This window comes from Carassius auratus, chromosome 3, assembly GCF_003368295.1.
Source record: "Carassius auratus strain Wakin chromosome 3, ASM336829v1, whole genome shotgun sequence".
NCBI classification, from domain to species: domain Eukaryota; kingdom Metazoa; phylum Chordata; class Actinopteri; order Cypriniformes; family Cyprinidae; genus Carassius; species Carassius auratus.
This window is the reverse complement of record NC_039245.1, coordinates 21446185-21462374: the sequence shown is the minus strand read 5'-3', so window position 1 is coordinate 21462374 and position 16190 is coordinate 21446185. Positions and strand designations below refer to the sequence as shown.

Sequence of the window (16190 nt, the reverse complement as noted above, 5' to 3'; positions counted from 1 at the left end):
GATTATGAAGGGCCTATAGGGAGCGCTTTTGCTCAGGGCTAACCATATGGATCGGGCATATGTTGCGTATATATAGAAAAGAGTGGCATGTTTAATTGATACTGTGCCATGCTCCATAAACATCCACAGCGAGGGAGAAAGAGGACAGAGCTACAGGGAACTACATCAAACAATCAGCGTAGACTCAAACAAACCATGTTACTTTAAAGTGTGAAGGCAAACCCAGCAGAAAAGAGCCACTCATCTGTCACTCTGTTTGATCTGCTCCTGTTTTTCATTAGAAAAGCTGTTTGACGAAGAGTATTTTCATATATGATTAAATCTAGGACAGTGAGGACACAATTAAATGTAAAAAAAATATATATAATTATGCATACTTATGTTTAGTGATTTGAAGAAACCTAAATATCGCTGTAAAATATGAATCTAGTTGTTATTTAAAAATACAAGTCCTTTATCGGCATCAATGGTTTCATGAAGAACCTTTAAAGGCACAGTTCACCCAAAAATCATTTACTCTCCCTCCACTTGTTCCCAAGCTGCATGAATTTCTTCTGCTGAGTACAAAATAAGATATTTTGAAGAATGTTGGTAAGTTGATGGTAGCCATTGGCTTCCATAATTTTTTTTTCCATACTATGGAAGTCAATGGGTACCGCCAAGTGTTTGGTTACCAGCATTTTGCAGAATATCTTCTTTTGTGGTCAAACTTGAGGGTGAGTAAATATGACAGAGGTTTCATTTTTGGGTGAACTATCCCTTTAGCATATATGGAATCTTTCCCTTTCACAAAGTGTTCTTTGGATATTTAAATGTGCTTCACACTAAGAAAAATGGTTCCAACTGTTCACTGAAAAAGGTTCTTTGGGGTTCTTCTGTGGCGTCACTGCAAAACCCCCTTTAGTAACCTTTATTTTTAAGAGTGTTCACACCCTGAAAGTAACAAGTTGGTTTAGTTAAGCGCTTTGATGTATGGATGTGTTGTGAGAGAAGAGAAAGCGAGAGTGTGTTGCTGTGGATATGAATAGCTAGTGTTGCAGCCACATTTTGGTTAGCCAGTGTCTGGGATCTATTATAGCACTGTGTTTGTGTGTGTGTGTGTGTGTGTATGTATGCGTGCACACACACATCTATGCGTCTGTTATTTTAGTGCTGCATGTATTTTTATAGGAGTGCATTTTGGAGACAGGTTTAATCCAGGGAAAGTGTGCAGCAGAGTTTACTCCGATCTCAACCGCATTCAAATACAATATATTTCTTTTTATTAAGGAAAACAGGAATTATCCTCATCTGGGATACTGGAGGTTTCTTCAGAGGTCATGAGAAGTTTCATTTTATATATATATATATATATATATATATATATATATATATATCTCAAATAACTGAGTTCCCATTAGTCTCATTAAGATCAACCTGTGAGTAATGGATCTTTCAGTCTGGCTCTTTGTGTACTAGTTAATCACTTTTACTTAAAATCGACTGGTACAGACCTCTTGCCACATAATGCCGCTGTGTGAACAGACTCCGCTTTTACCCTTGGCTTTACTGTGTTATTTAACATCGTCGTACTAATGGATAAACTGGAATGGGGTCTTATTCAGCCCCACACACACAGTCAGTGCAGCTCCCAGCATACAAATGAACTGGGATGAATGGACACCACACTCTGAGAAAAAAACCAAGCCACCTTGGCAGTCGTGTCGGGAGAAAGAGTCGCTGTGTGAGAGGTTTGTGCTGAATAAGTCTCAGATATACTGGGAAGTCTGAAGGTGTGAAGGGGACGCAGTTTGGAGAGTCTGGTCTGACTGTGCGCCCCATGCAGAGCTGCATTGAGTCACAGCACACGGGCGGCACAACGTTTGGACAAGATGTGATGAGTTCAGTCACAACTTTCAGAACAGATTTGACTCCTTCTGAAGTCTGCTCTTTGCCTGTTCAAAATTCACCGCTGTGATGATTGCTAAGGTGTTCTACGTGATTAAGTTTCATTCTTACTGGATTAAGTGTCCACCTTCAAGTGTCTATGATATATTTTGGTATATATATATATATATATATATATATATATATATATATATATATATATATATATATGTATATGTATATTTATATGTATATTTATATATATATATATATATATATATATATATATATATATATATATATATATATATATATATATATATATGTGTTTTATGTGTATTTAAATATAAAATAAATGTAAATAGATCATAACAATATACAAAAAAGGAGTGGGATGATTTGTCTTTATAATAAATTTATAGATAAATAAAATAATATCTTAATTATCATGTTTTATTTTAACATTATATTTAAATTAAATATATAAATAATTAAGAATTGTATGTTTATGTATGAATATATTAGTATAAATATTTTATATTATACTTATATAGTTATATTTAAAAAAAATTAAGAATTAATAGTTGTCAATTTATAAACGTTATGTGTAAATTTATATATCAAAAATCTAAAATACCAAATTTATAAACATAAATATGGTGCAGTATGCGTTGTCTTTTTGAAATGCTTATGTGATTATTAGAATAGATATTTATGAACCGTTATTTGATCTTATATTAAGACCCATTATCTCAACTGTATATATTAGCTTTAATATTATATATTATTATTATATTTATGTATATAAAATGTTTATATATATATATATATATATATATATATATATATATATATATATATATATATATATATATATATATATATATATATATATACATAATAAAATAAATAAAGATTAATAATTGTATGTCTATGTAGGCTACTTGAAATTTAGAAATATTTTATTATTTTAAATATTTACATTTACATGTAGATGTATATACTTTTATTAAAAATGTATAAACGTATTAAATGGTGCTGAATGATGAGTTATATATTTTTAATATTTGTGTGATTATTTATTTATTTACATGTTTTGTTAGTGTCTAAACATTTGTATTAAATGTTTTTTGTTTGTTTGTTTGTTTTTTACATTTTTAAAGCCTGATGTCCCTGCACAGCCTGTAAGTTCCACAAAGGGCTTTTTATTTTCTAGATTTATCCAAAACCATCAATGATTTATGTCTAAAGAACCTAGAAACTCAAACACTGATCTAAAGAACCTATAATATGGTCCTATTATTTAGAACCTTCAGAGAACCATATAGCAGCCCTGCTAAAATAGTGGCCAAGAATTAGAACGAATGATAAGAAGTAGCTAAAGCTCTGGGATTCTAACGCTGATGACTGTTATTGATTATATTTCAGGCCACCGAACCGTTTCTGGTGAATGAAGACCCGTCCAGAGGTCCTGGGATACCAGAGTGCTTCGTAGTTTCGGATTCCTACAGGGTACGTCTGTCTGCTTATTACTCCATTACTGCTTCAGCATTACTATAACTCTGATTATTATTTCCATATGCAGTGAAACGGAAAAAGAAAATGTGCAGAAAGTGAGTCTTAGAACTCCACTGGAGCACTGTTTTCTTGTGGGAATTGAAAATTATAACGTGCATACTTCTATAAAATGAGAAGTATATGTGAGGGCAGGACTGCAAGGAAGGGAGGGCGAAGAAAAATCAGAAAGAAGTGCAGCTTTTAAAATTCCACCCAGCGAGCGCGCTGGATTTACAGCGATGGGAGTGAAATAAAACAGTCGTAAAAACAGAAGGGCAGGACGGAGAGATGGAGAGATGGAGAGATGGGAAGGGGAGTCTGTGGATGACTGAAAATGAGACTGTTAATGAGCTGGGAGCCGCTTTTCTAGTCCTCGTTTCCAGCGGATCGCTTTTGCCAACGTTTTGGAGAGAAAAATATGGGTTACTCCAGTGTCTCTGGGAGCAGGCAGTCAAAGAAATGGAGGGAAAATTATGAAAAGTGATTGGCTGAGAGTACAGAAGGGGCTGAGGTGTAAAATATAGCTGCGTTGGATATCAGGAATGTGTCAGACTGTATCGTCTCTTGAGATAATTTAGAGGAAAAGGAGGGCCTGGCTGTATTTTGTGCTGATTTTTAATAGAAGTATGCTTTTTTATTTTTGTGGAGAAACCAGCAACAGTTCATTGATTGCACCAAGACAACTGCTTTATGATGTGTTATGATGATGTCTTGTTGACCTCACAACCTCATACTAAATCAGTGGTTCTCAACCGTTTTGACCCAAAAATAGGACAGCAGAGAGAGAGAGAGAGAGAGAGAGAGAGAGAGAGAGAGAGAGAGAGAGAGAAAATGCTAAATGCAAGTGATAACCATATAAGCATGCATGCAGACAGCAAAGTTAGGGATGAGGAAACTTTTCCCATTTACTACTGGTCAAAGTTTGAAAGAAGTCTCTTCTGCTCACAAAGCGTGCATTTATTTGTTCAAAAATACAGTAAAAGTTTTATTACAGTAAAATTTCAAAAAACTGATTTCTATGTGAATACATTTTCACATGTAATTTATTCCTGTGAATATTCATCATCACTTCTCCAGTGTTTAGTGTCACATCATCCTCATCAGAATCATTATAATATGCTAATTTGATGCTAATTTTTTTATCAGTTATTACTGGTGCTCAGTTATTAATAATGGTTGTTATTGTCATCAATGTTTAGATTATTTCTGGAAAACATGAAACATTTGTTTCAGGATCCTTTGATGAATAGAAACTTCAAAAGAACAGCATTTATTTGAAATATATATATTTTCTGTAACATTATAAATGTCTTTATTGAAACTTGATCAAATTAATGCATCCTTGTTGAATAAAACTTCATTCAAATTTGTCTTGCCTCAAAACTTCTAATGGTAGTGTCTCACAGTTTCTACAAAAAAATTTGAAGCAGCACAGCTATTTTCAATGTTGAAATATTAAGAAATTAGCATCAAAATCAGCATATCAATTTCAAAATGATTCTGGAGGATCATGTGTCACTGAAGATCGGAGTAATGATGCTGTAAATTCAGCTCTATATCACAGGAATAAATGACAAAGTCAAAATAGAAACCATTGTTTTAAAATAAAGTAATATTTAACACAATTTTATCAAACAAATGCGGCTTTGGTGAACATAATAGACTTTTAAAAAGTCTGTATTATTCCAAACCTTTGAACCTGTCTTTTGTTGTTGAAATCTGTGCCTTTAAAATCAGTTTATAATCACTGAACTTGAACTTGCAAACAAAATGAGCATGCAATATAAAAACCCTGTATCTCAGAACAAGTCAAGCTTTCACTTGCAGCTTTACTGTTTTGATTTCGTAGCTGATAAGTGGTAAAGCAAATAAATGTCATGGGTTTGATATCCAGGCATACAACTAGGTTTGCAAAAGGTGGAACATTTCCAGGAATATATATATATATTTTTGGAAACTTTTATGTAAATCTAGATCTAATACTCTGTTTAAAGATATCCAGCAGCTGTTGATTTACCGCTAGCGTGCGTGTGGTTCTGTCGTGAACCCACTCAAACCACTAAATGTGGGGCACATTGAGAGGTGGTACACGAGTTATCACATTGTGTATGACGTTCCTTTGGTTTGGAGAAACCTCCTCTCCTCTCACCACTGCAGGCTTTGAACTGGTTTTGTGGCAGTTCAGGATCTCGGGGCGGAAAACACTAGGAAATTCCCTTCATTTTAATCCACCTGCTTTCATGCACTTTCAGTTTACTATTTCCAGAAACACCAACATTATTTCTAACACAAGGTGTCAATGGATAGCTGACATGAATTTTGTTCTGCAATGTGTACTGTACTGCATCTTAAACCATTTTAGATATTACTTATTGTACATAGTTTTATATATTTCATGCTAATTTACAGTAAGACTCCATTTGCATTGGCATTAGTTAACATGAACTACCAATGAAAGATACAATAATTCTAAAGCATTTAGCATTTAAGTTCATATTAATTTCAACAGTTACTAACACATTACTAAAATGAAAAGTTGTATCTGTTAACATTATTTAATGGATGTAAGCAGATGTGAACGAGCATTGAACAGCAACAGCTGTATTTTTATTATTAATGTTAATGATATCTATTTCATATTTATTCTATATTTTTATTTAAATTATTTGTACATTTTATGCATTTTTTTATTTGTGTTTTTCAGATATTAATTTGGAACACCAAAGGACCATTTAAGTTCAAATAAATACATGAATAAATAAATTCATACATTTAAAAAAAAAAGGTAGAAGGTGACTTAAAAATAACAACACTGTTAGTTAATGCATTAACTAAGGTTAACTAGACCTTGTTGTAAAGTGTTAAAGTTTACATTTTTATTCATAATTTTTATATTCATTTTGAATATTTGTGCTTTAAAATGTTTAAGGAGATAAAAAAAAAATGTGTCCCTATTATAAATCTTCTGATTAATATATACTTTAACAAATGAATTGCTCATTGTTAGCTCATTTAACTTAATGCATTAACTAATGTTAACTTACGGGTAAAGTGCTATATTTCTTTCTTCTTTTTTCACATTTCTCAAGTTTTATATACATTTGAAATATTGTACTTTTAAATATTCATATGAGGACTGTTTACTGTAAGTGAACATTTCCCTTCTATGAATGGCTCAGTCTGAAGCTAAAATAATGAGTTTAAGTGCTTAAGGATGTGTTATTTGGGAACCACCCTTAAACACATGCCAGGTCAAAGGTCACATGAGGTAACTGGTGAGAAGCGCTGATGATTCACGCAGGTATGTGTTTCCTGTGTGGTCGTCCTTTCCTCTCTCTCTCTCCACTCCCCCGGGTTGTTTCCCTCATCTCCAGCGCTCTGTCGTTCCCGGGATCCTTTGGCAGAGGGCTGTAATTGGCGGCACAGTGCCGGCTCTCTCTTTGTTTCCCCTGCAGTGGCTTGCGGTGGAACTGCACAGGCAGTCGTCCTCATAAATCTCCAGGCCTCCGGTGGCACATCCAGCCTTCAGCTCCGGTTCTGCTCAATGACTTCACCCCCACCAAAAACCCCCGCCCAGGGACGCGCTCCAAAACTTTATACCTCCACTCGCTGCCTGCTCTTGCCTTAATATACACTGCTTTCATGTTTTTGCAAGGCACATTCATTTATACGTTTGGAAAAGGACAGCAGCATGTGCTTCTCCGCACATCTTTTACAGCTAATACAACACTGAATACAACACATTTGACAGTCATTTACAGACTACTATAGACTCTATATGTTATAGATTTATTCCTTTTTAAGGCATAACCACACTTTTTCTTAAAAAACTTAATTTGCTTATTAGTTAGTGCACATTAAGTTTGTTCATAAAGTATGTCTGCATGCCATTGCAAAAATCTTTCTTTATTAGCCTAATTCCTTTATTCAAGCTTCTTTATAATTTATTCAAAACACCTTCCTTTATAATAATAAATAATTACTAATAATTATTCATTATTTATTATTACCCTCCTTTGTTCCAGCATGCCATGAACACTTCTTTAATACATTCATATTCACTTTTGAAAACATTAGTCAAGATACAGAAATATACAGCAGTTTAGGACTTTAATTTATTTCTTAAATTTACTTGATTTTTTTTGTAAAGAATTGTAAAGGTGAAAAAAAAAACAATCCTATAAAAGAAAATCTGTTTATTTATTTATTTTAAAGCATTTGATTCTTAGACGATTTTTTAAAATATATTTAGTTTTGTTTCATTTTATATATATATATATATATATATATATATATATATATATATATATATATATATATATATATATATATATATATATATATATATATAATTACTATTATTAAATTAATAAAACATTTGAGACGCATATCCGTCAGGCTCATAAGACACTTATTCACAGAGACAGAGAGAGAGAGAGACAGAGAGAGAGAGAGAGAGAGAGAGACGCGGTGGAAAAGGGAGGGAGAGAAAGTTTTTCCCTTCGCAAAACTTTGTGCAAGCTTTCACTTTCAGCCGCTTTAGGCGGAGTTAGAGCAGCGTGCAGTGAGCGCGAGCGGGACGGCAATGCCACTTCCATCCCGCTTCAGTCACGCATCTCACATATAAGCATGTACTCTCCATACTGCCTCACACAGGTAACGCGTTCCTTATTCTTCTGCTTGATTGATTCGCGTGCTCGTCTGTCAGCTGCTCCCCTCGAGCGCGGGACTGTTTGTGTTGTGCGAGAGCGCGCGTTCGGTGGCACGTCTCCAGCTGACCTTCTTTACGCGCTTTCAGTGCGCATGGTTTGGGCAGAAAATGGCGCTTCGCTGGAAATCGATTTAATATAAAAGGAGCGCCGAGGAGGAGGAGTGGATATGTTCATATAGACAGAAACTGCGAGTTTAGCGCTTCGTGTGGTTCTTTCGCTTTGTGCATAACTTCATTTGGAGAGATTGTAAGACGCGCGCGGGCTTTGGAAAGTCCAGTGTTTGACGCTGTTGCTGTTTTGAACTTGATCGGTTCGCCCTGTGATTTTTTTTTCTTTTTTTTTTTCTTTGGGAAATGTCAAAGGTCGCAAGCATTGCCCCTAAAATACCAGTTTACCAGCTTTTTCTGATCTGAACTCACGAATGATCGTTGTGCATTATTTATTTTATTTTGCAAACTTTGCAAAATGCATTTCTTAAAAAAAATGCATTAAATGAATGCTTTGGGATTGAGAAATTAATGAAATACAGCTGGATACATTTTTTTGGTTTCAATGCATCTGTTGCGAAATCCGTATGATTTCTAATGTAAATCTGAAAGCTTCTGATTGTTTATGCACAAGTTATAGTTTCTCAAAATGAGAGTTGCAGATTTAAGTCTCATTAATTCGTGTTCAAATAATTATCATCTGAAATTGTAAGCATGAATTTATTGTAGTTTATTAGTTTATCTAGTTTTATGTTAAGCAGCACTGCAATGTTGTTGTTTTTTTTGAGCATTTTTTTATATTATTATTTTTAAAACCATAATTTTATAGAGTAAATAAATTCTGCATATACATGTGGGTTTTGCCTTATGATGTGGTGCAGTTAACTGTTTTGGGCTCATATATATATATATATATATATATAATGTGTGTGTGTGTACACTTCCATACAAACTCTGACAAACTTTTTTTACTGAGAAACACTACAGTTTTCAAAACTGGTGTTTTCAGATTTGCTGTTTCAATCATGTCAGAAACCAAGAGAGCTTCTCATTCATTACATCTATTTCTAAACTCACAATCGTACATCATAGCGCAGAGCTGAACAGGGCTGACAGCTCTTTTTCTCTGGTTTCTAGAGGGTCTTTGTCTTCAGTGATATAGCTGGCTCTAATTCCTGATTGTTCCTGAAGTTGTCCTGCGTGAGTTAGTGCAGTCTCTCTGTCATACGCTGCAGTTGTTTATATTTCTGCCGTGGAGGACAGTTGGGTTACGCTGTGTGTGTCATCTGTAATTCATTCCTGAGTTTTACAGTGGTTCTATTAAAACTACTTTACTTCCATACCCCCACAGCGTGCTTGCAGAACCAGGGAGCGTGTGTTTTTCTTCAGGCATGCAAGCGCCGGCCTGTTTCCCATTTAGAATACAATAGTTACTGTGCACAGCCGGGTTCCTTAATTGATTGAAGCGGTGCAATTTGAACAAGGAATAATTCTGTGATTTAATAGACATGTTGAGTCTAAAAAGGGCGTTGTGCTTGTATAACAATGAAAATGTAAGCCCATAAGCATTCTTTTTATTGTTAATGTGTGTTTATGTACAGGGACTGTGTCTCTGATATGATTTGTGCACATAACTGTAAGTGTAGTGTAGGTGGTTTCTTAGTAAGCGGACTGCCACAGATTTATCTCTTTGGTCTGAAATGGACATATTTTCTTGTTTATATTACACTGAATCATACCTGTGTCTGCTCCAGAGAAAACAACGGCACTGGGTCAGTCGAAACTGGAAAAGCAAATATGCTATATTTTTATTATTATTATAATATTACTGGATGACTTGAAGTTTTTATTGGCTCAGTTAAAGGCTTTAGAGCAGAGAAAGTGACATTTTATAATTTATTTACTAGATTATCTGTCTAAAGTTATTATTTTGTTGTTGTTGATTAAAATAAAATAGAAATATGATTCTATTTATTATTATTTTATGAATATATATTTTTAATAAATGGGGTTGTAATAAATATTGATTATTAAATCATTATTAATTAACTATACTTTTTATGCATTATAATCAATAGATAATCAATTAAATTATTTTATTTATTTATATCTATCTATCTATCTATCTATCTATCTATCTATTGATTCTTGCAGCAATTTAAAAATAATTCACAGCAGAATTTGAAGCAATTTCAATGTAGTTCTCTCAGTATTTTAATAATGTTACGGAGGTTTAGGATACGGCGAGTCCTTACACTGCGAGAGGAGAGAGAATAAGGTCTGCGTGTCTCCAGTTTTGCGCTTGAATTTCGGAGCTTTGTGTCTGACGAATAAATTTACATTTTGGCTTGTTTGGTGGCTGTGAATAAAGCAGGCCTAGAAGGTCATTAATGATATTAAATGTAAATAAAAAGGTTAAATGAGTCACTGAACAAAGCTCCATCTGACTGAACAAGTGCTGTGAGGAGTTTTGGGAATGGTGTATAATGCGGCATGTAGAAATGCACTGGTTAAAGATCAGGTGCATCAGATGTGAATGTTGTTCAAGATCTGAATATATGCTGTAATTAATGTTAAACAAACAGGAATATGACTTTGTTTAAAAAAGCAAAAAAAAGTAACATCTGTTTCACAGCTATGGAAAAATGCTATTCAAATTTAAATTTTACCACATAAAAGTTTAAAATTCTACTTATTAGAGCAATAGTTAGGGAAATGTGTGTGTGTTTTTTTTTTTTTACTTTTCATTTAAATGACTAATGCCACTGAATGAGTTTCCTCTTATTTAGGAAAGAAATATTGCTGGCCACTGAAGGTCATTTTGAATTAAATTAATTGGCTTTGTGTTGAAAATGAGGGTCGACATCAAAAATTATATCTAATTATGTACTTGTGTTTTGTATAATTAAAGTGTGTGTGTGTGTGTGTGTGTGTGTCACACACAGCTGCAGGGTCACACCTGCCTGTTTTATGCCTGGATGGATGTGCAGCTCACTCTCAGTCATCAACACTGGTGGATATTTCAGTTTCTGAATTTAGAAACATTACGCCTGCATCCCAGACATAATGGTTTGCACGCAGTTTTACACACATACACACAAAACAGTGGTCAAAAGTTTGGAATAATTAAGATTTTTAACGCTTTTAAAGAAAACATCACTGTTGTTAATTATAAAATGAAGGAAAAGGAAAAAACAATATACTTTAATTAACTTGTAACTACTTAAAAATGACTTTTGATTAACCAGCCACTAAGCTTAGTGGGTGTAACTTTTGTGGTTTGATTTGCAGCCAATTTTATGACCGTTACACATCTACGGCAACCGGGTCCGCATTTCACCGAGCTGAGGAGAAACCTTTTTATCTCGCTTCAGAAAACGTCAATCAGTAGCGATTCTAGCGAACAATATCTGCGGATATTCGGCCAAATAACAATCTGGACTGAGATGGATGAGGCTGTTCAGCCATGACAGGCTTAACTTTCTCCCAAACCTGACTTAGTCACTCTAGAGTCGCTCTAGATGCTCTGGTTTAGCTCGCTCCCTGGGCCTGGAAAATGAGTTGGAACAGCTGCTCCCGGGATTAAATCTGACCGACACTCAGTCTGAATCCACACAGTACTTTGAGAGAGCAGAATTGAACACTTTTATCATCTTTCACATTCTGATTCCCTCACATGCCACTGTGTCTTTGAGCTTGAATTCCTTCTTGTTCGTTCGTTCGTTCATTTGTCCTTCATTTTCTAATTGTGAAGCTCAAGTGGTTTTATCGCAGGATTAGGGAGCGCTGCGGGACTGCCGTCAGGGGCCGGCTGTCTGTTACATTCTACCCATTTCTTAGCCACCAGTGACTGTTAAATACACAATCACATTTAGAAATAAAAGTATTAAACTGCTTTTTTGGACATTTTTACATTTTTAAGGCAAAAGTGTGCACATCCAACTCAAGTGCAGGAGCAAACAATGCAATAAATGTGAAAAAGAGTAAATAATTGCTTTTGGGAGATCTGTGTACATGCCATATGAATAATATGTATGTGAATATGGTAATCATTTAATACCCTGGTATTAACTTCTGAACACTGTACCATGGTACATTCATAGTAGTATTTTAAAGTGTAATGGTGGCCCAATAAATACATTCAAATCAACAAACAGACTTAAGTTAGTTAGTGATTAGCTAATTTGACCACCAGATGAATTTAAAGAAAAGTTAAATTGAAATAAAAGTAACCCATACTGAGTAAATTCCACCAGTTGCATTATTTTCTATATATTTAACTATATTTTTGCATATAAATGTATATTTTGGTAGGATTTTTTATATTTTTTTATATACATTTATAAAAATATAACATAAAACTAAACTGGATGTTTTATAATTATGCAAGAACTTGTATATTTTGCTATTGTTTTGGATGAATTAGCCCATGTCATTTTGCACGCCAGGACCCATGATTACACTTACAAAATGCTTTTAAAAGTTGTAAACAACAAAGATTATGAGAGTACAAGAACAGTTTTTTTACTTCAAAATTACAATGTACTAAAACGTGCACACAATTACTATTTTGTTCCCTAGTTTACTATTGCGTTCACTCGATTTATAAATTGTGCGACAATTTACTAATTCGTTCCCTCGATTTGCGAAATCGTTTTAGTACATTGAAGGAACAAATGAGTAAATCAAGCGCACAATTAATTTATTTTTTCTTGCATGTCGTGTGCGGGGCTATGTATAGAAGTAATTTTCACTTATGAATAATGTTTATTGATAAAGTATGGTGCGTTTGTTGCTCAAAGATTTTGTTCCGCATTGAAATTCTCAGATGGATCCCGGTAGTGAAGCTTGAAGAGCAGAAGAAGTTGATCTTGCGTTTCACTTCAGAGGGCCGTGACGGTATTGTGCGCTCATGTGATAGGCAGTCTGTCGGTGAAACCAGAGGCTCCCGTTTGACCAAATGGTGTCCAGTGGCATTGAGTCGAGCTGGTTTCATGGCACAGAGACGGGATGGTTACAATGCCAGACGGGCACAGGGACACTCCGTTCCTTTTACTTATTCATTCTCACGGGGCGTCAGCCGTGTCCCCTAGCCGACTGTCAAAGCTCCCGTTCACCCGCCGTACAGTCAACAATAACAAAAGACCACAAACAAAGACATTAGCAGTGTTCAGAGACTACAGGATCATATCGTATTTATTTATTTCCCTCAGGTGCACTTACAGTGTTCGTCAGAGTTTGAAAACATTTGAAATTTAGTTTACCATTACCCTTTTTCATGCACTCTCCATTCCTTTGCAATCACATGTTTTTTTTCTGCTTTGCCTTTAAATGAATATATTTTATTAATTTTGCCATTTACTCATTTCATGCTTTAACTGTTCTTTTTCCATTTTTATATATATATATATATATATATATATATATATATATATATATATATATATATATATATATATATATATATATATATATATATATATATATATATATATATATGAAATTTCAAAATGGAAAGTTTAACTTAGTTTTTGAGCACCAGAAGGGACTTTTTGCTGTGTAAATGTTGATGGTGGTTTATGTGTGTAGGTTTTTGAGATTAGAAATCCAATAAAATGAGACTTTTTGCAGCTGAGTTTCAATAACTGGCTTGAAAAAAGTCTACAGTTCTGCAGAATATGGTATGTTTACATAATGTCATACTCATTTATTCATACTCTTATTAAACTTATTTTATTTTCAGATCTCATTTTCTTACTATTTTTATTTATTTATGTCTTTACACAAAAAGACCCTTTAAATTATGTTCATAATCATAGTTTTTAATTTTTCCATTTACTCATGTCCTTCCAAAAAGGACTTTAGCAGAATGTTTTAATCTTTTTCAAAAGTACAGAGAGTGAAATGCAAATAAAAGAGAGAGAAAGCAAATGAGGAGACGGGAGAAAACTTCATCCCATTCTTTATACCAGCAGTCCACTGCTTAAAAAAATAAAAAATAAAAAAATTATGACCATTTAATAAACTTTTACATTTACTCCCCTCAATATGTTGGATTTTTGAGATCAGAAATCCAATCAAATTAGATATTTCTGCTGCTTACTTTCAACAAATAGTCTGAAAAGTATGTTTACTTAGTACATACATACTATTTTAGGAAATAGTATGTACAAAGGAAAATATTTTTCAGTATATAACCTCTCTAATGTTATTTCCATTTGTCACATACTCTCTCAATTCATGCAGAAATGTTTTCAGAAGTCATTTCCTTACAGGTTTTTTTTTTTTTTTTTAACACAAAAAGAGCCTTCAATTGAGCATGTCTAGGTTTATAGAGAGAGAAACACCAGAGGAAATTTTCAGTTCATAATAAACGTAATAAATGTCAAAGAGCTGTTTTATTCTGCCGTTCACTGTATGAGGTGGTGGCAAACACAAAGCCGGCCTGATGATCAAATGCGTGCTGGCACGGAAGAGGACGGCCTAGAATAAAGTACCTAGTTTTTATCTTAAGCTTTAATTCAGAAAGGCCCAGACCAATCGGCTCTCATCTACTATCTGCACAGCTGTCCCAGTATCCGTGGAGAACGGATTCCTACTGCCATTGCCATGGGAGTCTCCAGCCAAAAGAATAGGAGGATATCCAGTGTGTGTGTGTGTGTGTGTCCGTCCTCCTCCTCCCTTCCCCTTCGCTCATGTCACTCCTGGCATGGATTAGGCTTTGGCAGCGGCCTGGCAGTGTCCATAGCTCCGCTGTGGCTCTGTGCTTGCTGATATGTTGTGTTGTTGCGATGGCAACGGGACACACACTCGAACATAATTACATAATTTAGCTCACATATACATAAGCCGGGAAACATAGGTTTTGTGCGGTCGGCTAATGTACGGTTGGAGCTGATCAAAACCATCTTTGTGAAAATAGAGAAGGCTTCTGTCCATCAAACAGGAAGACAGGGTTCCCATAGCAGCTGTTTGAGGGACCGATCGTAATCTTGCATTGTGTACTGCATACGTTCAAAATCAGATCTGTTTGCAATGGAGACCATCTAATCTCCTAAAAATAAAGGTTCCATTCTTTAAAGTGGAAAAGGGAAAAGGGAAAAGTTATAAGAAAAACTGTTTACTAGAAGATTCCAAAAATGGTTCTTTTTTTGGCATCACTGTGAAAACCTTCCTTTTGGGGTCTTTATTTTTAAGAGTGATGGTGTGTGTTTCGGACGCCCCTGCGAGGGGGTTGCTGGATTTATGGGTTGCGTCGGATGGCTATGCCAGCGTTGGCATGGGTAGGGTTTGCAGTGTTGCTAGGCAAATCTTCCCGCTCTGGCTTTGCGCTCCATTGGTTCCATCTCTGTCGGAGCAGATCAAATTCTCTTTGTTTTACTTTGTTTTTGTTAAAGTGCCACTCCATGAAGGACCAGAGCGGGATGGATCAAACGCTCTAGACATTTAAGACCGACATGCTTATTAAGAGTCGCAGCCGGAGGTCAAGGCCACACGACCCTGTTGAGGGATGCTATAAAAGCATGACGCAGTTATGAAATGCACTGGTCCTAATATAGACCGTGCACACCAGTCAATAAGAGTGGGGGATATGACCAAAATCTATGGTAATAATAATAATTAATTACTATTAATTGTAATGTTAGTTTTTAGAAAAGTTGTATTTTATGAAATATGTTGATTTATTAAATATTTTTGTATTAATTCATTAGAAATGGTTTTATATTAAATTATTAATTATTAAATAATGATAGATTATTATTGTTATATTGGGCTTATATAAAAGTTTTTTTTTTTAAACTAAACAACCCATTTATTTTCTTCTAAATGAAAATGTAGAAGTTTAGAGACTTAATCTGTTTATGTGAGGCAAGGTGTCTTGCTTTTCTTGGTAGTAATTAAAGTTTCATGATTTTTAAAGCTTAATTCTACTCCCTTAGAATGGTTTTGAATTGCAGGTCTGCATCCTGTTTGCTACTTCAATTAAAATAAAAATCCTTTTGAAATTTAAAAGCCATTGTCAATTCAGTTCTGTAATATGCAAACACATTTCCACCATTGTACATAA

At 34.5% G+C, this 16190-nt stretch overlaps 1 protein-coding gene across 8 annotated transcripts in view; it reads left to right on the top strand.

Moving 5' to 3' along the window:
• Nucleotides 1-16190, top strand: part of LOC113050580 (nuclear factor 1 X-type-like) — a 158984-nt gene that overhangs the window by 33076 nt on the left and 109718 nt on the right. For 7 of the 8 annotated variants that reach the window (XM_026213692.1, XM_026213782.1, XM_026213703.1 and 4 more), the window contains one exon: nucleotides 3295-3378. In XM_026213692.1, the coding sequence (XP_026069477.1) occupies nucleotides 3295-3378 (84 nt within the window). Of the gene's footprint in view, nucleotides 1-3294; nucleotides 3379-7923; nucleotides 8080-16190 lie in introns of those variants that run through there. The other variant, XM_026213735.1, reaches the window with a different exon arrangement.